Source organism: Molossus molossus, unplaced genomic scaffold, assembly GCF_014108415.1.
Source record: "Molossus molossus isolate mMolMol1 unplaced genomic scaffold, mMolMol1.p scaffold_m16_p_13, whole genome shotgun sequence".
Taxonomy (NCBI): Eukaryota; Metazoa; Chordata; class Mammalia; order Chiroptera; family Molossidae; genus Molossus; species Molossus molossus.
In genome coordinates, this window is record NW_023425348.1 from 88,299,290 (window position 1) to 88,321,162 (window position 21,873).

Below are 21,873 nucleotides of genomic sequence, written 5' to 3' on the forward strand. Positions count from 1 at the left end.
TATTTTAAGTCTCCAGGTCAGATTATAAATCAGGGCTCCCGAAAGTGTGATCCGAAGACCACTGGCATCATAATCCCACAGTGCCCGTTAGAAATGCAGCATCCCCTAGGTCGCTGAATCAGACTCGAGAAAGATCCCGAGAAGCCGCGCATTGAATAACTATTCCCAGCCGTTCCCATGGCCACTGAAGACAAAGTGCCATCACTGTTTGGAGCTTTCCCTTAAGTCAAGAGGAACATGACCTAGACACGCATCACTACCAGGGGCTCAGGAGGGCCCTTGAGTATGGATTTATGCATTAAAATGCATGGAGCCAGCTGCTGGGATATTAACCAGCTGCCCTTGGGGACCTGGGTCACACTCCCATTCCCTTGGGCTGGCTGGGAGCCAGCAGCACGAATGAGCGTTGCTGTGTCATCCGCACGCACCTGGCCGGCCCACAGCCTCTCTCTGCCCCCTTTCTCCTTCCCTAGCTCAGAACCAACCTTCTAACTCCAGCCAGCCAGTCACAGCTGGAATAGCTAATGTCACCAGCAGCCAATCAGAGCTCTTCATAGGTATAGGATGAATTCTGTCACTCTTACTGAGGTGATGAAATTCTGAAGAAATGCCATCCTTTGCAGATACGGACACAGGCCTAGAGAAGAGCTCGATCCCCAGTGGGGGCCATGCAGAGCCCCCCACCCCCAGGGTCACCGCACACAGGCGGCAGAGCCAGGACTTCTGAGTGTGGCTCACGGTGCTGCCAGAGCCCCACAGGGCCTGGGCAGAGGCGTCCTTTCTGCAGACAGCTCTGGCCCTCCCCCCCACTGCACTCCCTGCGAGACCTCAAGGGTCAGAAATGCACTCCTCAATCTCCGGATTTCAGGACCCCAAGAAGAAGGCAGGATTAGCGGGGTCCCTGGTGGAGGGGGGTTGCTGAAATTTCAGCTCTGCTCTCAACCCCATGCTTCCTCCCTCCCCCAGGAAGGAATTAGAGGGGTACTGGGGATTGTGCTGGCTGCTGCTTATGGGCAGATTAGGAGAAGCAACCAACACAAGGGCTCCTTTGTGGAGGTGCTGGCTTAGGGAATCAAGTGACCACTTAGCACCCCCATGGGTAGTGCCAGCCCCTAAGTGTAGGCAGGGGCACTGTCCACAGGACCCCAGTAGCAAGGACACCAGTCCAGTGGCAAGACCTTTGGTGGGATTGCCCGGCCAGTCTGAAGACCCATCTGTGAGTAGGGGTTACCCACATGGGCTGAGCTGGGGCTTTGGGGGCCTTTGGGGTGGATGACTGTCCCAGCAAATGTGTGTGTGATGTATACACACAGGCAACACATGTGCAGGGGTGTGAGTGCCAGTGTGTCTGTGCAAAGGCACTGAGGTGGGAATGAGCTTGATGTGCACGAGGCACAGAGATAGCCTGTGTGGCTACATCAGAGCTAGTGGGGGAGGGTGGGCGTCAATCATTGCTTCAATGAACTTTTATTGCGCACCTTCTTTTTTTTTTTTTTTTGTATTTCTTTATTGATATGAGAGAGAGAAAGGGAGAGGGAGAGAGAGAGAGAAACATCGATAAGAGAACATCGATTGGTCGCCTCCTGCATGGCCCCCACTGGGGATCAGGCCCACAACATGGGCATGTGCCCTGACTGGGAATTGAACCGGTGATCTCTTGGTGCATGGGTCGATGCTCAACCACTGAGCTATACCGGCCAGGCTTGAGCATCTCCTTTGAGAACACAGTAGGAGACTCCATTCTAAGGAAAGACTAGTCAGTAAACAAGCAGACAGTCTGCAAAATACATTTTAAGTATAACATGATTAAGTGCTATGTAGAAAAATTGAGCAAGGTGAGGGGACAGAAAGTGTGGGTGGCACTGGGATGCTATTTCCAGGTAGGTGGTCAGGGACATTCTTTCTGAAGAGGGGACCTGAAGTGGGAATGAACCATACAGTTAGATTAGGAAGAGCATCCCCCAGGCAGGAAGATCAGCAGGTGGCAAGGCCCTGGGGCCACCACTGAGTAACCATTGAACCTCTCCACCGGCCAGGCTCTGTTCTGGGCACTGGGGACAGGATGGTGGATAAGACTGACGAGGCTTCTTACCAATTCTTTCTCCAGGGTAGTTGAGGGAGCTTGGGGAGCTTACGAACAAGATGGGCTCGGAACAGAGGACTGAGCCCAGTGTGTACACTGCTGTCATTGTCCTTGTCATACAATTTAAGGGGACAGACCTATCTATGTCTCCCCTGCCAAAGTGGTGGGCAGTCCCACTGACAGTCAGAGCTGGAAGGGCCGTAGAGACCACCTCACCCCCATCTCGGTATTCTGAAGGAAGAGCTGAGGTCCAGAGCAGGGAAGGGTCCTGGCTAAGGTCACACATAAGCCCCACACAGCTCTGACCCTGCTCCCTCCCTGTCCCCTAACAGTGTCCCTCTCTGTCCACCAGGACCCAGCCCACCTGCTGCAGCCCAGTGCCTGACCATGACCGTCACCTACTCCAGCCAAGTGGCTAATGCCCGCTTAGGCTCCTTCTCCCGCCTGCTGCTGTGCTGGCGAGGCAGCATCTACAAGCTGCTCTACGGTGAATTCCTCATCTTCCTGCTCAGCTACTACACCATCCGCTTCATTTACAGGTACAGGTAAGGGGCTGGGGCGGGGCCTGGGGCAGTCAGCTGGGCTTGGAGCTCCTCGGAGACCCTCGACCCATGCACCAGAGACCTATGAGGGCTTATGGCCCAGCCCCAGAGGCTGGGGGCTGGGGAGGAGAGAAAAGAAGGCAGACTGAGAGGGAGCATCTCAGACACCCATTCTTCCAGCTCAGGGAGGGCCCCGGAACCCAGGCCTTCCCTGGTCCCACCTCAGCCAGCCTGTTTTCCTGAATCCCACACAGGTCCAGACCATACGTTTTTTATTCCCCAATAATAATGTTTATTTAAACAATATTTAAACAAAATATAGGACAGATAGACTCACAGAATATGTGATAGCATTTTAAATGGAAAAAGCACTAATGACTGAATGGAATGAGAATATCCAATATATAAAATTTTTGAGTTCATAGTGATAATACTAATCACAAAGCACATTGGTTTTCTTTGGTTGTTACTAGGGTGCCAATACACTTCTCTCTCTCTCTCTCTCTCTTTTTTATTTTTTATTATACTTTCTTTTTTAGAGCTGTTTTCCATAGCTGAATTGAGCTAAAGGTCCAGCCAGTTCCCATATACCTGCCCTCCGGCCCCCACACAGAGGCCCCCTCCCCACATCCTGTAGCAGAGTGATACATTTATTATAATAGATGAACCCACATGGATACATTATTATTACCCAGAGTCCACTTTATAGTTTATATTAGGGTTCACCCTTGGCATTGTACATTCTATGAGTTTGGACAAATGTATAATGACCTGTATCCACCATTACAGTGTTGTAAAGAATAATTTCACTGCCCTAAAAATCTTCTGTGCTCAATTCATCAGACCATACATTTCTTTTAAAGACCAAACATCCTTTGTTTCAATCTCCTTAAAAAAACAACTGTCCTTTGGATCCTTTAAAGGGCTCCCAGAACATGGCAGGATTGGCAGAGCCCGCGGCGGTGGCGGGAGGGTACCTAAAACCTGACTCCTTCAGTAGGAGCTTCCTTCCTACACCTCGTGGAACTCCGTGGGGTTCAGAGCTCCCAGAAAAGGAGTGGGACCTGGCTCAAGCCAGAGGATGGGCCCTGGGCGGCCAGTAAAAAGGACAGGGAGGCTGTGGGGCAGCACAGGGGCAGCCACACTCCTACCCTAGGCCTGGCTGGACCCCAGGCCGGTCTCAGCCATCTCCTCCCGGCGTCGACACATCTGCATGCCCACCCCTCCCCCAGGATGGCCCTCACGGAGGAACAGCAGGTGATGTTCGAGAAGCTGAGTCTGTATTGCGACAGCTACATCCAGCTCATCCCCATTTCCTTCGTGCTGGGTGAGCTCCCCCTGCCGGGTATTGGGGTCCCCGTGGCTGCTAGGACCAGGGGGATTTGGGGGTGGGGGCAGTGTCGTGTCAGTGCATGTGGGTGGTTCAGGGAAATGGGGGGATTGCAGCCAGAGGGACTGACGTTGGACCTTAGGAAGGACTCCTGCAGCGAGCGCTCGAGACCTGTTTCTGAGGGCGGCGCCGACACCAAGGTCCCTGGAGCCTCTGCGCAGGCGGGAAGGGGGCTGGTGGATTTCTCGGATGGGGGAGGGGGGTGCGGGGGAGACAGTTCGCGGGGTCCTCCATGCGGGGCCCTGGTGGCTTCCCGTCCCGAGCGCCTTTCAGGAGGGCTGGGCCCGGGCCCGCTCCCGGCAGAAAGATGGAGAAAGCGGGGGTCGCCCTGGCCGGGCTGTGGCCGCAGCCTGGGGCCTCGCCCCTGCCCTGGCCCCCGCCCCTTCTGCCCAGGCTTCTACGTGACGCTGGTCGTGACCCGCTGGTGGAACCAGTACGAGAACCTGCCGTGGCCCGACCGCCTGATGAACCTGGTGTCGGGCTTCGTGGAGGGCAGGGACGAGCAGGGCCGGCTGCTGCGGCGCACGCTCATGCGCTACGCCAACCTGGGCAGCGTGCTCATCCTGCGCAGCGTCAGCGCCGCCGTCTACAAGCGCTTTCCCAGCTGCCAGCACCTGGTGACAGCAGGTGGGCGGGGCCGCGCCGGAGCTGGGCGGAGCCAGAGGCGCCTGGGCCGCGGAGTGGGTGGGGCCTGGGAGGGGCTGGGGTGAGGCCTGGGGACCGGCGGGCTGGGGTTAGGTGCCGAAAGCCAGGCCAGGCCAGGCCAGGAAACTACCCTAGGAGGATAGGGGTTTGAGGACGCCTGGGGACCTTGAGGGATAAGGAAAGAGCAGGTAGAGGATGGGATGTGGGGAGTGGGGTGGCGGAGCCTTGGGAAGTGGTGAGGACTCAGAGTCTTACCTCCCTCTGCCATCCGCCATCCTGTACTGTTCTCTGGTTCCCAGGCCTGTACATCTGTGCCCTTGGTCTCTGACTGGGTCCCAGTTAATAAGACAGAGCCCTCTCACGTGCTCAGCCCAGAAGAGCACAGAGTAGGCACTCAGTAATTATTCTTTGAAAGAGAGTATGGCCAAGGAGCTCCGAGGTGCCTACCGGCTCAGTAGGGGCTTGGGCCTGAATCCTGGGCCCCTACAGGGCCTGACCACCTGGCCAGCCACCCCTCTGCAGGTCCCCTACCCACTGCTTCTTCACGCTACCCCGCAGGCTTCATGACCCCCGCGGAACACAAGCACTTAGAAAAATTGAGCTTGCCTCACAACACGTTCTGGGTGCCCTGGGTGTGGTTTGCCAACCTGTCAACGAAAGCTTGGACCAGAGGTCGAATCCGGGATCCTGTCCTGCTCCAGAGCTTGCTGACCGTGAGCCCACTATGCAGATGGGGCTGCTGGAAAGCAGGGAGGGTTGTGCCCCAAATGGAATAAGGCTGCCAACACAGAGAAGGCTTGAGCCCCTAAATGTTTTCCAGAGCCTGCCTTCGGTTTGTAGGATCTTTTCCAACAGGATTCCACAGCCCAGTGTGGCCCCTCCCAAAGTTCCCTCCCACCCCCTCCCTAAAATGAGCCTCCTTTTTGATAAATGAGAAGGCTGAGGCCCAGAGAGGTTAAGTGACCACATAGCTAGGGCTGGACCATGAGCACCAGAGCCTAGTACCTGGGGAAGAGCCGGGGAGAGAGCAGGCAGCAGTCAGAACCCCAACCGTTCCTCCTGCCCCCCAGGAGATGAACACCTTGCGGACGCAGTGTGGACAACTGTATGCCTACGACTGGATCAGTGTCCCGCTGGTGTACACGCAGGTGAGGGCAAGGCTGGTGAAGCTGCCCCTTTGGGGAACGGAGACTGGGAGGACCCAGGAAGCAGCCTGTGATGGGAAGGACTCACTTAGAGGCTGAGAAAGAGGCTCACCCTGGGCCTCTTTCTCTAGTGTCAAGTTCGAAGAATCCAGGCTCCTGCCTGGTCCAGCCTGGGGGAGGCAGTGTGGTTATCCCCATTTTAAAGGGGAGATCACAGAGACCCCAAATCCCATAAGTGTGTAAAAAAGCCTTGTCCTTGCAGGGTGGGGAGCTTCCTGAGGCCAGGTCCCCACCCAGCCCATTTCCACCGCCTCCTTTCTTGCCCAGGTGGTGACCGTGGCAGTTTACAGCTTTTTCCTGGCTTGCCTGATTGGGCGGCAGTTTCTGAACCCAGCCAAGGCCTACCCTGGCCATGAGCTGGACCTCGTTGTCCCTGTCTTCACATTCCTGCAGTTCTTCTTCTATGCTGGCTGGCTGAAGGTGAGCCTCCTGGGACAAGGCTGGGCTGCAGGTGTGGCCAGAGGGGTCATGGCCAGTCAGGAGAGGGGTCTGTGATGTGGAAAGTAGGGCACTGGGTCCTGGCCACGACCCTCTAGTCTCTCCAGGTGTTTATATACAAAGAAACTGAGACCCAAAGGGGAGCAGGACCTGCAAGAAGCCTGTGTCTGATGGCCGCGCTTCACCCAGGGCCTGGAACTTAGCAGCACGAGAAGCAGGAAAGCTCAGTTGTCAAACCTCAAGTTGCCCCCTCAAGAGAATGCTCTCCACATGTTTGTCCAGAACAGGGGGATGCATGGCATAAGTGGCAGCGGCAGCCCGTGCTGGTGAGGCAACTTCTCTGTCCCCAGTGACTAGGTCCCTAGTTTGTTCCCTCTGTTTAGTGAAACAAAAGCCCTGAGGTTAACTACCCCCGGCTCCCACCCTTCAAGACAGATTAGCACCGCCTCTCTTTACTCAGATTGTCGGTGGGGGCACATGGGGTCCTCGTCCCCACCCCGAGTGGTTTATCCAAGTCTTCCTTCTCATCGCATCCAGTGTTCTTTCTTTCCTTTTCTTTTTTCTTTATTGACGTTTTAGAGAGAGAGGAAGGGAGAGGGAGAGAGAAATGGTAACATCGATGAGAGAACATCGATTGGCCGCTTCCTGCATGCCCCCCACTGGGGATCGGGCCGCAACCTGGGCACGTGCCCTGACTGGGAATTGAACCGGCAACTCTTGATGCACACTCAATCACTGAGCCACACCGGCCAGGCTCCAGTGCTTTTTCTACAGGGACTCTGAACACAGTGCTTTGTCCACATCTTTAGCTTTCCATCCATTTTCCACCCACTCTCTCTCTCTTGCTTTATTTTTTGGTGGTGGTGGTGGTGGTGTCTCCCTCCTGTCCATGTTACACACACACACACACACACACACACACACACACACACAGAGTTATTTCCCCCCTTTCCCCCAGTTATCTACAGATCAAGCCAGATCACACCATTTTGCTGCTTGAAATTCTCCTGTGGTGCCCCAGTGGCTTGCAGCATGTCCCCTGACCCCTTAGTGCATTGACTCACCACCACTGCAGGGCCTTGTCAGGACACTTCAGAGGTCAGTGTCCAGGAGTCTGCCCGCCTGGTCGACCCTTTAATTCAGCACAGCCTCAGCATATATGTCTGTTGTGCTAGAAAATAGTGAGTAAGTGAATGTTTGAAAACATGAGTGAGCTATGCGGCTCCAGGTCAGAGGCAGTGAGGGAGATAAAGGTGGTGACTGAGCTGAGTGACACACTCAAGGACAGCTCTGGGTATTCAGGGGCGGGGGGCTGGCTCAGGGGAGTCAGAAAGGCCTGGTGTCCTGACGGGAAAGGCAATGTGTGTGGATGCCCCCGTGCGTGGGTGGCTGGAGCCCTTACACAGTGGCTTTGGAGACAACGGTCAGGCAGGAGGGCACCCTGGGAGAGGGGGGGCGATGGAAGTGTCAGGAGCTGAGGTTTCAGGGTGGGAAGCAAGGTGGCAAGGAGTTCTACCTGAGGATTTCCAGAGCCTCACCTGCCCCCAAGGTGGCAGAGCAGCTCATCAACCCGTTTGGAGAGGATGATGACGACTTTGAGACCAACTGGATTGTTGACAGGAGCCTGCAGGTATGGGGGAGGGGGGGAGCCCATCCCGTGGACCCTCTGCAGACTGGACCCCGGGGGGGGGGCCTCTCAATTCTGTAGAGAGGCCTGACAGTGAATTGCCTCCCTCCTCTCCCCGGCCACCCATTCCTTCCCAGGATTCTCAACCCAACTTTGAGGCTTCAGGTAGGCGTCAGTCTCTCCTGAAGTAGGGAAACTGAGGCCCAGAGACAGAAGTGGCTTCTCCAAGTCACCTGGCAAGTTCATGGCCCTGCTGGGCTGATCTTTCTATCAGACGTCTGCTTCTGTCCCTGGTGACCAGGTGTCCCTGTTGGCTGTGGACGAGATGTACCGGGACCTGCCCCCACTGGAGCGGGACATGTACTGGAACGATCCAGAACCACAGCCCCCCTACACAGCGGCTTCTGCCCAGTCTCGCCGACCCTCCTTTTTTGGCTCCACCTTCAATATCAGGTGGGCAGTGCCAGGTAGCCACTTCGGTGGATAGAGAACCCCAAATGCAAGGGCTTGCCCAGGCACTTAGAATCGCCCGGTTGGTGCATACTGGGTGCTTCCCGAGGGCCTGGCACTGTACTAAGCTCTTTATATGTATTCACTCTTTTTCTTCCAATTGCCTTGGTTTGCGGTGTCCAGTTTTCAGCTGATTAATTCCAGGTTCAGAGAGGTTAAGTAAGTTGCCCAGCCCACCGTCACATAGCTAGCAAACAGCACGTGTGGGCCAGGTATGTCCGGTTCACCTCACTTTTCACTCTTCCCTGTACTGCTTCGGGGCTCTTAGGTACCCCCAGGCTAAGCCTCCTGTGTCCAGAGATGGAAACTGAGGCCCAGAGAGAGAAGGGACTTACTCAAGGGCAGTCAGTGATCAGTGATACAGTTGGGATGTCAGGGCCTGGTTCTTGACTCTGTTTTTTTCAAAAGCCAGGGTACTTGGAGTGGTGGTGGTGGGATGGGGTGTCCCTGAAATCAGGGAGGGGTGGCAGGCATGCCCCAGCAGGAGGCTGGGTCCTCGGAGGTAACTTCTCTTTTGTTTTGTTGTTGTTGTTGTTGTTTTTGGTATGTGCCCCTAGCGGGAATCGAACCTGGGACTCTCTGGTCTGCAGGCCAGTGCTCCAACCGCTGAGCCAAACCGGCAACTTCTAAGTAGGTAGACTTTTTATTACAGAGTAAAGGCCTTAGATCACCCGCAGCAGCCAAACATTCCTCCACATGCGTCCCGTTTCCTGGATTTGCACAGAACCCCTTTGAAGCTGCTGCTGGGCCACAGTGGGCGGAAGGCTCGCCCCAGACAGCTCTCTTCCTGGGATGAGAGTATTGAGGATTTGGGTGCACGTCGGGGTCCATACCATCAAGGTTTCCTTCCACTGTATTAAGCTCTGTTTTCTTCTTGCTCTTTCAGCTTATTTTATTGTTGAGACTATTACAGATATCCCCACTTTCCCCCTTTCTGCCTCCTTCTTCTTGTCTTTTAAGAACTGAATATCTGGCCTGGCTGGTGTGGCTCAGTGGTTGAACGTTGACCCATGCACCAAGAGGTTGCCAGTTCGATTTCCGGTCAGGGCACATGCCCAGGTTGTGGGCCCAGTCCCCAGTGGGGGGCGTGCAGGAGGCGGCCAATTGATGTCCTCTCTCATCGATGTTTCTATCTCTCTCTCTCTCCCCCCTCCCTTCTCTCTAAAATCAATAAAGAAAAAGGAAAAAAAAAATAAAAAGAATTGAATATACTATTAAGCTGTAATTAGAATTAGCTGGAGTTCCTTAGTTGGCATAGAGAAGTTTGGAAAAGTGATCAGATGAAGGCTTGCTTAGGTCAGAAACACTTCTGGAGGTTGACTTCGAGTTCTACATGGTCTGTGCTCCAGCAGCTGAAGGTTGTAGAGACAGAGGGGGGTAACAGGAAATAATGCATAGGCCTTGCCTCCAAGGAACACACAATTTGGTGAGGGAGCTCAAACCCTGGATACACAGTGCAGGTCCTGGGTGCCAGGGAAAGGGACAGAGCATGGAGCAGACGTCACTGTTGGCCACCAGGAAGGGAGATGGCCTCTAGCTGGGCCTGCAGCTGGGCCTTGAAGCATGGGGAGAATTTGAACAAGGGCAAGGGCAGGAGATCTCTGGGGTAGCTGGGTTTTCTCTTGCAGAGTAAAGGCCTTGGGCTCCCAGGAAGCCGGACTTCTGTTTTTGGGGATGCTGCTCTGCAGCTGGGACACAAACCCCTGGCTTGTCCAGAGTCACTCCCAGTCTCATGTAACCACCCCCACCTGGGGACTGGTAATTCAGATTGCCCGGAGGGAGTGGTTGGAAAGGGAAGACATGGGTGATGAAGAGGGAGCCCTTGAATGCCAGGCTAGGAGTTGAATGTTAATGTGGGCAAGAGGGAGCCACAGAGCAGCTGGGTGAGCTGGGCCAGGAGGGATTGATCAGGAGGTACAGGGTGGATCGGGAGGTACAGGGCAGATCGGGAGGTACAGGGCAGATCGGGAGGTACAGGGCGGATCGGGAGGTACAGGACGGATCGGGAGGTACAGGGCGGATCGGGAGGTACAGGGCGGATCGGGAGGTACAGGGCGGATCGGGAGGTACAGGGCGGATTGGGAGGTACAGGACAGATCAGGAGAGAAGCGAGTCAGGGCATTATGAGGAAGCCCATGTGTCCTTGACCTTGGGCCAGAGGAAGGGAGAAGAGGGGGTTTGGTCCTTTTGTTCCTCCTACTCAACCCTCCGTCTCCTGCTTCTTTCCAGTCTACATAAGGAAGAAATGGAGTTCCAGCCAAACCAGGAGGAGGAGGAGGAGGAGGAGGGTGCTCACAATGGCATCATCGGCCGCTTCCTGGGGCTGCAGTCCCACGACCACCTCCCCAGGACAAGCTTAAAGACCAAACTACTATTGCCTAAGAAGGAAGTCCTTCTCCATGAGGGCCAGCCAGATAACCTCGGGGGCGTCAGGAAGAGCTGTAGGGACCAGGGAGATAGGAAGGCCTGGAAGATGAAGGGAGAGGATGCCTTTAAGTTCGCTGCACTGTATGAGAGGTCAGGCTACCACAGTGCCCCACAGACACCTCTCAGCTCCACCCCGATGATATTCCCACCAGCTCCCTCAAGTCCTCCCAGAGTCGCAGGCGTAGACAGCACTATCAAAGACCAAAGCCTACAGCCTGGGACTCCTGGGACTAAGAAGAGCTTTGAATTGCTCCCAGTGTGTCCCGGGGCCTCGATGGAGCATCTGGAATTGTGTCACATCAAGAAAAAAACTGTGGAGTTTAACCTGACCGACATGTCAGAGGCCCCTGAAAGTCATCTCAGGGAACCACGTCTACCATCAACAAGCAACGTGCACACTATACTCCAAGATCACAATCCTTACTGGGCCTTGGAAAACAGGTCTGTCCTCTACCCCGACGACGGTCACTGCACCCCTCCTGGGTGCCCCCCCCCCCACGCCAGCTACCCTTCTTCCATGATCTCCCTATGGTTCCATCATGCCAGGGCATGCTGGACCTTTGTCCAGCACTGGCTTAGGGCATACACTTGGCCACCTCACAAGGGCCCTAGTGAAGTGTTGGGGACTTTATTTCAGCGGAGAGCCCAGCATCACCAGGAAGTCCCCGAGACCTAGGTGAAGGAAGATGAGGTTGCACTGACAGGGATGATGCTAGGAAGGACTGCCAGGCCAGGCTTAGATGGGGAGATGTTATATCTGGATCCAGTTCACTTTGAACAGCACGACAGACACAAAATCATGGGGCAGAACTGGAGGCTCGAGGTTGTAGCCCAAGAATTCAACTCCCTGCCCAGGCTTAGCAGGGAGACTTTAATGAGCACTCCTCCCCCAAGAACGTTCAGTGGTCCTGAAGCTCCTCAAAGGGTACCACACCCCTGGGAACGGGCAGGTGAAGGGGAGGGTATGCAGGTCCCTTGGGGCATCTTACTGCTTTGAGGACCTCAGCAAGACTTCTAAACTTAAATGTGCTCTTCCTGCTCCCTTGGGGTCACGCCAAGCTGTCACAAAACCACCAGGTATCTCCCTTCATTCCATCTTCACTAGACTCACCCTGTTCTACATCTGCCCCACCCCACTCACCCCACCATGTGGGAGGGAAGTTGAACTTCCTACTTCTAGACTCTCAAGCACTTATATCTGTGGACAATACACAGCTTTGACTGAAAACTTCAAAGGGCTACCACCTGTCTTGTTTCTAGGGCGACAGAAACATAAATCACTGTGGCTTGTTTGGGAAAGACTATGAACAGCTCTGCAGTATCCTGACACCAGCCATTGGGTTTTACTATTTTTTCTTTATTGATTTTATAGAGGGAGATAAAAACATTGATGAGAACACTGATTGGCTGCCTTCTGCATACCCCCCACTGGGAATTTGGCCCACAACCTGGGCATTTGCCCTGACCAGGAATTGAACCTGGGACCTCTTGGTGCATGGGTTAACACTCAACCACTGAGCCACACCGGCTGGGCTAGCCATTGGATTTTAGTATTTAAGATGTCTCAACCTTTGCCCTCCTGCTGCAGCTAATTTAGTATATTGAAATGAAAATCTCTTCCATACTCATGTAAATTTTCTCAAATTTTCAATAGGGATGAAGTACCTTCCTAGGCTGTTTCCCAAGGGGGATGCTTCACCAGCCTGGTCCCACCTGCGTGTACACCAGAGGGACACTGATCCATCCGTGGCCATACAGTTGTCCACACTGAGGAATATGTCCCAGTGACAGTCTGATGAATTCAACGGTTAGCTCAATGGATAACAATCATGTTTCAGGACTACTTAAGTCTTTAAATGCCTTTTGTACATAAAAATAAGGAAAGCTAGATTGAACCACTGAAAACATGGGAGTTCAAAACCAAGAGTCCTAAGTCGGATCTGAATTCTACACACCCAAGCCTTGGAGTCTTTCCCAAACTTAGGCGTTTCATATAACTAAGGATTAATAAATTAAGTATTTTCATAAATACAAGTCCTCTTAGATGTTTCATTTTGATTATAGCGTGAACTGTGGCACTTACAGATTTGGCAAAGATGGCCTAGATATATACATATCTACCTGATCCCAAGAATCCACAGACAACAGCTGGGTACCAAATTACTTTATTTGAAGGAATGGTACAAATGAAAAGATGTAAGTGGATGATTTGGTACAAGTTATAGAAAAGGTAAAGGTAACTCCAACATGCACGTACTGCTTTGGTGACCAGGGAAGTCACCCCCCTGGCTATGGGAAGCCAGCCTAAGGCTTAGCTCTCGTCACTGTCTCCCAGGGTGTGCTTGTCAAAGAGATACTCTGCCATGCCAGCTTCAGGGGCCCCCATTCTGCGCAAGTTGGTTACGTGGTCACCCAGTTCTTTGATGGATTTCACTTGCTCATTCAGGTAGTGAGTTTCAAGGAAGTCACACAACTAGAAAACAGAACAGGAAGAAAGTTACTGATAAACGTTCCCAGCAACTAAAGAACACGATTTCCTCCATTTACTCCCAGGCTGCCAATACTCACGTGAGGGTCATTTTTGTCAGTGGCCAGTTTGTGCAAGTCCAGTAGTGACTGATTCACATTTTTTTCCAAGTGCAATGCACACTCCATCGCATTCAGCCCATTCTCCCAGTCGTCACGGTCTGGTTTCTGAAGGAGAGGAAGTAGGTTAATGCATCTGTAGTCTCCCAATCAAACCATGACAATTTGGCAGGCACCTAATACACAACCTTTTGGCAAAAGAGTATCTACATTTCCCTTGATAACGGTTTCCAATTCAACATCCTTGCCCATTACTGTTTGCCTACTTTGGCTTAGATGGTGGGCCTGAAAAAGCACAAAAGCCAAAGGTATCCTAATTTTAAAAGGGCAACTGCTAGTCCCTTGAGTGATTTCTGACACCTGAGGACTGCTAGATAAACTAAGTAGCATGACACCGCTAGGATCTTTTGTTTACCTTGATATCCTGGAGGAAGATTCGGCCACCTCGTTGGTTCTGCAGCTTCATCAGTTTTTCAGCATGTTCCCTCTCTTCATGAGATTGGTGAAGAAAATATTTGGCAAAGTTCTTCAAAGCCACATCATCGCGGTCAAAGTAGTAAGACTGAAAGTGGAACATGAACATGTTGTGATCCTGGACTGAACACAACAACAATTACTTTCTACTCTAAAATAAAAAAAAGGAAACTTGGTCTTTGAAATTGAAAATGTACTATAAGGAACATTTAGAATGTCACAGGAATTGCCTCCAGTATGGACCGTGTCCAGGACCTGTTTTACTGCAAAGTTCTTAGGGCCAGTGTCAAATTTCACCGGGGAGGGTGCTGGAGTATTTACCCTGCATTATTAGGGCCTTCTCCCGTTCTGCCCTGATAAAGCCATGTTAAAACTTGAGCTTGCCAGCATACAGGCAGACTGAAGGATTTCTAAAATTAACCCGCTTAGGCAAGGTGACAACTGTGGGCAATGCTAATGTAGATAACTATTACCAGTAGAAAGCAAAAACGTGATTGAGTTTTAGACACTTGCTGTACTCAGGAGGAGTTCCTGAAACAGAACGGTAGTCATAGAAATCCAGGCCTGTTATCAAATCCATCTGGAACATGTCTATTCTTGGATAATTTGCACAATCACAAGACAACTCTGAGTAAAACTCCCACCACACTGCCTAAACCAAGACTTTGGAAAACTCGATCCCACCAATTACTGGGGAAAATTCCTTGCCCTGCAACTGCTGGTGGATTTTACTCAAGAACTGAGCATTCAACGAGAGGGCTGCAATTCTTAGACACAAAATGGATCAAGAATTAAGGACGCAAGCACTAGGCCGCCGGGTGACTCAGACAACTCTGATCGCAGAAGGGGGGATTTCTAGAGATACCCTTCAATTCAAGTGGGGCCCCGAGATAAGCCCAGAAGAGCGGGCGGAGGCAGCTGCGCCAGGAGTGGTCGGCCCTCGGGAGATAAGCCGCTTAGCACCAGCCCCCAAGGTTGCTATTCGACACCATTACCCAGCAGGCCCCGCCGTATCCTGGGGGATGGGAGCTGGACCTCTCGGCCCGTTAGCCGAGCAAACGGAGGGCATCAGGGGCACGTGGTGGGACGCAGGGGAAGGGATGGAAATGCAAAAACCCACGTTTCTAACTCAGATTGTAGGGGTTGTACGTGTTGCAACCCCGGGATTTCCGGAAGCCAGGCGCTCCCTTCAATGTAAACTGGTGCGCAGAGGCGGCCCTTGCCCGCGAGGAAGCGCTCCCAGGAGGCCGTCGGAGAGGGCGAAGTGCCCAGAATTTCCGCGCAAGGCAAATCCTGAGGGCCGAGCAGCCTCCATTTTCCCTCGGGGTGCACCGGGGCGAGGGACCCCGTGGGAGCCACACCTCCGCCCCGCCCCCAGGGCCGCGCCCCCCCACCCGGCCGGGGCCTCGCCGCGCCGCTCACCATGGACAGGTAGACGTAGGAAGCGTAGAGCTCCAGGTTGATCTGGCGGTTGATGGCGGCCTCCGAGTCCTGGTGGTAGTTCTGGCGCACCTGCGAGGCGGACGCGGTGGACGTCATGGCGGCGGCTGAGAGGGGCGGCTGCGCGGCGCTGGAGCGGGGCCTTGGGGAGGTCCGAGGCGCGGTGAGGAGGTGGCCGAAGGCGGTCAGGTGGCTGAGGGGGATGGGTCGAGCGCCGGGTTCCGTCCAAGCACTGTTGAAGCAGGAAACCACGGCGGCTCTCCGCGAAGACTGTGGCGCAGCGTCCCACCACCCGGCCTTTATAGCGGGAGCGGGCGTCAGGCCCGCCCCGACCAATCACGCCGCCTGCAGCCCGCCGAGCCCCGCCTCTTCCGGTGGGCGCGCGCCCGGCCCGGGGCGGTGGGGGAGGGGAGAGCGCGGCGGAGGGGCGGCGGCAGGGGCGGGATAGCGGGGGTGGCGGCGCGCTCCCTCCCCTCGGTGGGGTTTGCGGGACAGCCTGGGGGGTGGCAGGCCCTGCTGGGACCCGGACCCCAGGGGTGTAGGGCGAGTCTGAGCTTCCCCACGGCACCCCGATGCTCTGGGATGAGCCCGTAACCAGAGCGGCGAGCTGCAGGTACCGCACCCCAGGATTACCTGATCGCGCAGACTGGGAGAGTGGAGGCCCGGGCCCTGCGGCCGAGGCAGGCGGCGTGGGCGGAGCAGGGAGGCGGAGGCGAGTGGCCGCGCCCGCGCCCTGGCAGCAAACATGGCTCCTGGGCAGTGTGTGCAACAAAGGCCCGGAGCCCCGGGCCAGAAGAATCACCGGGGTGCGTGAAACGCCCAGATCAGCGCTGAGAAGGAAAAGGAGAAGCGACCTGGATCGGGGCGCTGCTGGGGGGCCATTTCCCGTCGATCCGACCCCGGCGGGGGCACCGCGAGCGGCTTGCAGCCTGTCCCCGGCGGGGTGTGGAGCTGCGCTGCGGCTCCTGGCCCCCGGTCTGCTCGCTTCGAGGGCCTCCTCCTAGCTGGGCTCGACACCTGGGCGGGAGACCTATCCGAGACCCCCAGGACGCGAGGGAGGACGGTTCTATTAAATTATTAAAACAAGTTGCTGATGGAATGATGGCGCTTTCTCTTTTTGGGTTCTTTATTCATTTCCAAATGAGCATATGTTCCTTTCAGGAAAAAGTGGGGGCAGAGCCACAATAAGGCAAGCAGAAAGATGCTGGGAGAGTAGTGGGGTGCTGTCCCCAGCCTGGGATGGGCGGTCAGGGGAGGCTTCCCTAAGGAAGTGAGCTTGGACTAAGTTGGAAGAAAAAGTTAAAGGAAAGGTGAGTGGAGGAGGGAGATGGGGGAGGGAATTCCAGGCAGAGGGAACAACACATGCAAAGGTGTAAAGGTGTGAAAATGCACGGCCTGTCCAAGGTACCTTAAGAAAGTGTACCGGCTTGGACAGTAGAGTCATGCTGGAGAATGCTGGAGGGGTATAAGGGCCAGGTCAGGAAGGGTTGGGCGTCATAAAAAGGGGTTAAATTTTGTCCTGGAGGGCATGGAGACACTAAGGGATTTCCAGCCAGGAGATACCACAGTTGGTTTTGTTTTCAGACACCTTAACTGAATCAACAGAAAAACTATTAGACTACGAGTACAGTGAAGTCATCAGTAGCAAAGCTTTTTTATATAACGATAACCATCCATTGGAAAATGTAATGAAAAAAATCACTTATACTGGCAACAAAAACTTAAAGGACCTAGGAAAACAGTTAACAAGAAATGTGTGAAGAAAATTATAAATGTTTACTGCTGGACAGGTAAGAAAACTTGCATCGGTGAAGAGACCCCCATGTTTCTAGATAGCCAACCTCAGTTTTGTGACGATGTCAGTTCTAAAATAAACCTCTAAATTCAGTGCAATTTTTGTAAAACTCTGGTTTTGGGGAATTTGACAAAAGAATTCCAAAGTTCATTTGGAAAAGTGTGTAGAATAAACGATAATAAGCATTTGGAGGTGGGGAGGTGATGAGGGTAGGTTTGCCCTCTGATATATATTTATAAAGTACTGTGCGCAGTTGGTACTGCACAGGAAGAGATGACTACATCAGTGTAACAAAACAGCCCTACTGTCATACGGGAACTTGGTAGTTGCATTTCAAATTAGGGGAGAAAGAATGGGTTTAGCAAATTATGTCGAAACAATTGATAGTCATGTGAAAGAAAATGACTCACTGTATTTCAAAACATGTTCCAGATGGATTAAAGATTCGAGCCTAAAAAAAAACAACAACTATGAAGCCACTGGAAGAATATATAGAAGGTTATCTTAGAATTTTGGGGTAATGAGTCTTCTAAAGCTGTCAAAAGTCTTTATGGACAGTTAGCAGAATTGACTTAAAAATGAAAAGCTGTAAGACAAAAGATGCCATAAAGTTAAAGTTCAAATGACAAACGGAGTTGGTATTTGTAGCTCCTATACGTAGTGGAGATGAATAACTATAATATATACTCATACATATAAGTTATACCTTATAATGCCTTTTTGATTGTCTTCCCTGCTACTCTATACTGTAAACTGCTGGAGGGCAGGCATTCTTTCTGTCTTCATCCCAGGCTCCCAGCATTTTGCAGGGTGCTGTTTACTTGGTGCTAAGCATTTGTTGAATGAACAGATGGACACCCAGATTGAACGTGGAGGATGGATTAATGTCAGGCCAGAAGGCTGGGTACTAGTTGGGAGGCAACAACCCTAGTTCTCATCGAGCAGAGGAGACAGAAAGCAGATCTGTGAGACATGGAGAAGACAGAACAGGTGGGGTGAGGTGGCTGATTGGATATCATGGGGGGCCGAGGTGAGGGGTGGCAGCTGCCATTCACTGAGACGGAGCACAGGAGGAAATGCAGTTTGGGGGAAGGCCGGCTAGGTTTTGGACTGGAGGTGCCGAGTTTCAGGGCCTCCGGGACATCCAGGGGGACAGAGCCAGCATGAAGTCGCACCCACAGGGATGAGGTTGGTTTGTTGAGAAAGGAGGCTTTATGACTCAGTATTGGCTGCGTGCTTGGTTAAACACAGCAGCTGCAGAGAACCTCACGGCAAAACAGAGACAGCTTGGGCTGTAGAAGGTCACTGGGGGCGGCAGGCTGGGAAGAGGGAAAGGAAAACCTTGTGCCAATGTGTGTCTGTGTCTGTCTGCTTAGGCCATTCCCCAATTTCTGGGAACCCAGGGTGTCAGAACTGCCAACCCCAAGCTTCTAGAGTCTTCCAAAGCAAGGGCCTGGTCTTTGGACCTTTGTTGACCAGGATTTAGCCTCCCTCCCCTGCAGCCCCAGCTCCTCGTGACTTTGAGGAGGCAGGGAGTTTGGCTGACCTCCAGGGATAGCAGCCTTGGTGGAAGGAGCCTCAGGCAAGAGAAGAGCCTATCGGATTGTTTCTGGAGGACACTGGCTCAGTGGGGGTTGTGGTGGAAGCTGCTGTCCCACCATGACTCAGCACCTTACTGATCTGGAGGAGTTGGTCCTGGACTCCAAAAGTGCTTTGTCAAGGGGTGGGGGGGAAGGCCGGAGGGCTATGGCTACACTATAGGGTGAGGGAGAGAAAGCACTCCCGTTTCCTCATGTGGCTGGCTGCCCAGCCTGGACCAGGAACAAAGGGTCTAGGTCACCAAGCCAGGCTGCACACTGTTTTGCTGGAAAGGGGTGGGTGTCATTTCCTACCTATTTCTTCCTCAGTGCCTTCCTGCCTCAGAGGGTGTTCTCGACAGAGGTTGGGTCTCTCCGTTCTAGGGATTGTTGCTGTGGGGCTACAGTTTAGGATTCCACCCCCGGGAAAAATCATAAACAGAATGTCAAGGCTTAGAAAGGACTCAGAGTTTCCGAATCTCCGTGTTTTACAGATAAAGAGGTGGGAGCCCCATGGAAGGCCAGGGCTTGTCCACTGGCAGAAACACAAGTACAATGTAGGACCAGGCACATCGGAATATGGCATGGTCATGAAAAACAATACACGTGTTTCTGGAATGTGCACGTGAAATGATGCTACGTGGAAAAGCAGAGCCCAAAGTAGTCCACGCAAAGCCAAGAACAAGAAAGAAAACCACAGGGCTGGAAACACAGATGAGGACTGGGAGAGAATGGATTGAGTGAGGTTTTAACTGCCTGATGTTTTAAATGTCTGGGATTCCCCCTGAAGTTAGAGGGAAGTGTGTAAGTTCAGGGATTTTGAAATTGAAAGGGAAAAAAAAAATTCTGAATAAGATTCAGGTACATTTCTGGATGATGCAACCATGATTCAAATCCATGGAGCAACGTAGACTCCGGATCCCCCTTTTCCAGGAGGTTAAGGTCAAGAGCCTTGACCTGGGCCGTTAGACAGTGATGGAGAATGGAAGGCCCACTTCTTTAAGTCAACTCAGGACTTGCTGCCTCTGTGGAAGTTCCCGAGGGGAGAGCCCAGCACACTGTAGCTCCGCCAGACCTGACACCCTGGGCCCTGGCTGTTGTTTGCTTGTCTGCCTTCCCACTAGACTTTGAGCTCCATTCTGTGCTGTGTCCCAGACCCTAGAACAGCCCAGGGGCCCTTCCAGTTCTACAGCTTGCAGCCCTACACCCGTCCCCTGGGATCGGCATACCATCACGCCCTCACACCTGGTGGAATCTCTGGTGTCCACCTTCGGACTGTAGGCCCCTGGAGGTCCAGAATCCTGCCTTTGATTCTCTTGCTACTTCCTTCAAAATGACCTCCTGGGCATCTGCCCACATTCTAGACACTTCAAAGAAGTCACCTGGCCTTTTTGAACTTTGATTCCTCGATTTATTTACAGTATCTGAAGCCAGCCCTCCTGCACAGGTGCCACCTTCCCCCACTTTGGGTGCCCTCATCACCACAACCCATGCCGCACCCTGTGACCTAGTCCCCAGACACATGGCTTGACCATGTTACACAATCCAGGCTCAGCCATGCCCACCCTGGCCAAATCAGGAGAGGCAAAGGTGGCAGGTGGGGAGCGACGGCCGGCAACCTCAGCAAGAGGGCGCCGCTCTGGCTTTGGCAGGGCCGCAGCGGGGTCTGGAGTGCCTCCTCGTGGAAATGCAGACCGATGTCTGCCTCAGCCTTTCGCGGTGTAGACACCCGCTTTGCCTACTCCTGGAGAAGCTGTGCAAGCAAGAGCAGCCCCTTGTCTGCCGGCAGCAGAGGAGTTGAGGGAGAAGCTGGAGCATCGGGCTGCACAGAGTTTGGGGGTAGAGGCCCCAGCTTCCTTGTGTGGGCTGGGGAGGTGGAAGACCAGACAAAGAAGCTCAGTAGGAATCCAAGAGGTCAGCAGCCAGGAGGTAGAGGGGAGGAGGGAGAAAGGGCAGCGGCGGGCGGGCCAGGCTTGGAGGCAACAGAATGAAGCAGCTGGAATGAGCTGCCGCGTGACTTTTCTGCCACCAGTGAAGGTCCCTTACGTGCAGTCTGGGTAAGTTAGTTTTTCTGGCTGGGCCAGCAGATGGGGCCCAGCAGTCAGCAGAGGGGAGTCCTGAGTGTCCCAGGAGAGGGCAGGACCCCAAAGACCTCACCGTTCTCCCTCCCGGGAGAGGCCCCAGTCAAGCTGTGGCTCCCCCGCTCTGTCTTGTCTTTGTCCTGCCCTTCCCAGCAGTACAGAAGCAGCACGTCCCTCTGCTTCAAGCTCTCCAGGGCTCTCCACTGCCCTGGGATAAAAGTATAACTCTTCCGTGTGGCCCAAGGCCCGGCCCATCTGCCTGCCACCCTGCTCCGGGCCTTCCTGCCACCCTGCAGCGGTCCCCTCACACCTGGGACTTGGCACAGCTGGTCCCTCCGCCCGACTGCCCTCCCCTGACTTTTCTGCCTGAAAAACGACCCAGCCTTCCACACCCAGCTCACATATCCTCGGCGAGGCTCCCTCACGCCCTCTGCGGACCTGCGAATTTCCATTCCCTGTGCCCTCTAGTGCTGCAAGCCACACGGCCTTGCAGTGACTCGTCAGGTGCCTGCCTCCCGCACTGGAAGGGGGGCTCCTGCCCTATTCCTCTGGGCAATGCCTCCCCTTCCTCAGCTCAGTAACCCGCAAAGCGCCAGGCTCACAGGCTGCCGTGAACCGTTACTCTCCTTTCCTGTTGTTGAGGGACAGGCCTCCCCCCACCCTTTGCCTCACAGTTTTGCCTCTTCCATCTTTACTTAGTAAGACAGGCTCTTCCTACCTCTCACATGGAAGATGCAGAAAATAAGTGTGTCTTTCTGGGGTCTGAGGATTCTTTCCCAGCAGAGACCTGGGAACATGGTGACCAGCTGGGCCACGGGGATAGTGATGCCATGGTCACGGGCTCTGAGGACTGGTTCCCTGTGCCCGCTTCTGGGGCAAAGAGGATACGTGGGAGGTCGCAGGGGCCAGGGAGGAAGTGTAGGATTGATTCCCTCTCCTGGAAAACATGCCCGTGCTTCCTGGGACTGGAGCATTCTTGGTGTCATTATCATCCATAAACATAACACTCCAGAGAGCTTGCTCAAAGCAAGTTGACACCTTATTGCGGCTGAA

General features: G+C 53.7%; 2 protein-coding genes across 2 annotated transcripts; one reads left to right on the forward strand and one right to left on the reverse strand.

The window, feature by feature from the left end:
* The first annotated feature begins 1,151 nt into the window (after positions 1 to 1,151).
* On the forward strand, positions 1,152 to 12,580 carry BEST1 (bestrophin 1). Its single transcript, XM_036258772.1, has 11 exons — positions 1,152 to 1,216; positions 2,436 to 2,622; positions 3,858 to 3,952; positions 4,409 to 4,642; positions 5,219 to 5,373; positions 5,731 to 5,808; positions 6,133 to 6,285; positions 7,853 to 7,933; positions 8,232 to 8,383; positions 10,670 to 11,308; positions 12,522 to 12,580. Exons 2-11 carry the CDS (start codon positions 2,471 to 2,473, stop codon positions 12,538 to 12,540), a joined length of 1,758 nt encoding a protein of 585 aa, XP_036114665.1. The 5' UTR covers positions 1,152 to 1,216; positions 2,436 to 2,470; the 3' UTR covers positions 12,541 to 12,580.
* Positions 12,581 to 13,110: 530 nt separating this feature from the next.
* On the reverse strand, positions 13,111 to 15,624 carry FTH1 (ferritin heavy chain 1). The gene is made up of 4 exons (XM_036258774.1): positions 15,350 to 15,624; positions 13,869 to 14,015; positions 13,436 to 13,561; positions 13,111 to 13,340 (listed from the first exon to the last, which is right to left on the reverse strand). The coding sequence occupies exons 1-4, from the start codon at positions 15,464 to 15,466 to the stop codon at positions 13,179 to 13,181; spliced, it is 552 nt and encodes a 183-aa protein (XP_036114667.1). The 5' UTR covers positions 15,467 to 15,624; the 3' UTR covers positions 13,111 to 13,178.
* Between the last annotated feature and the right edge of the window lie 6,249 nt (positions 15,625 to 21,873).

Excerpts from the sequence above, each read along its gene's own strand:
- BEST1 (XM_036258772.1), top strand. The coding sequence starts at position 2,471 with ATGACCGTCACCTACTCCAGCCAAGTGGCTAATGCCCGCTTAGGCTCC. Across the intron at positions 5,809-6,132 it reads TCCCGCTGGTGTACACGCAG|GTGGTGACCGTGGCAGTTTA; the intron begins GTGAGGGCAAGG and ends TTTCTTGCCCAG. Across the intron at positions 8,384-10,669 it reads GGCTCCACCTTCAATATCAG|TCTACATAAGGAAGAAATGG; the intron begins GTGGGCAGTGCC and ends GCTTCTTTCCAG.
- FTH1 (XM_036258774.1), bottom strand. The coding sequence starts at position 15,466 with ATGACGTCCACCGCGTCCGCCTCGCAGGTGCGCCAGAACTACCACCAG. Across the intron at positions 13,562-13,868 it reads TCTTCCTCCAGGATATCAAG|AAACCAGACCGTGACGACTG; the intron begins GTAAACAAAAGA and ends CCTCTCCTTCAG. Across the intron at positions 13,341-13,435 it reads CTGACAAAAATGACCCTCAC|TTGTGTGACTTCCTTGAAAC; the intron begins GTGAGTATTGGC and ends TCTGTTTTCTAG.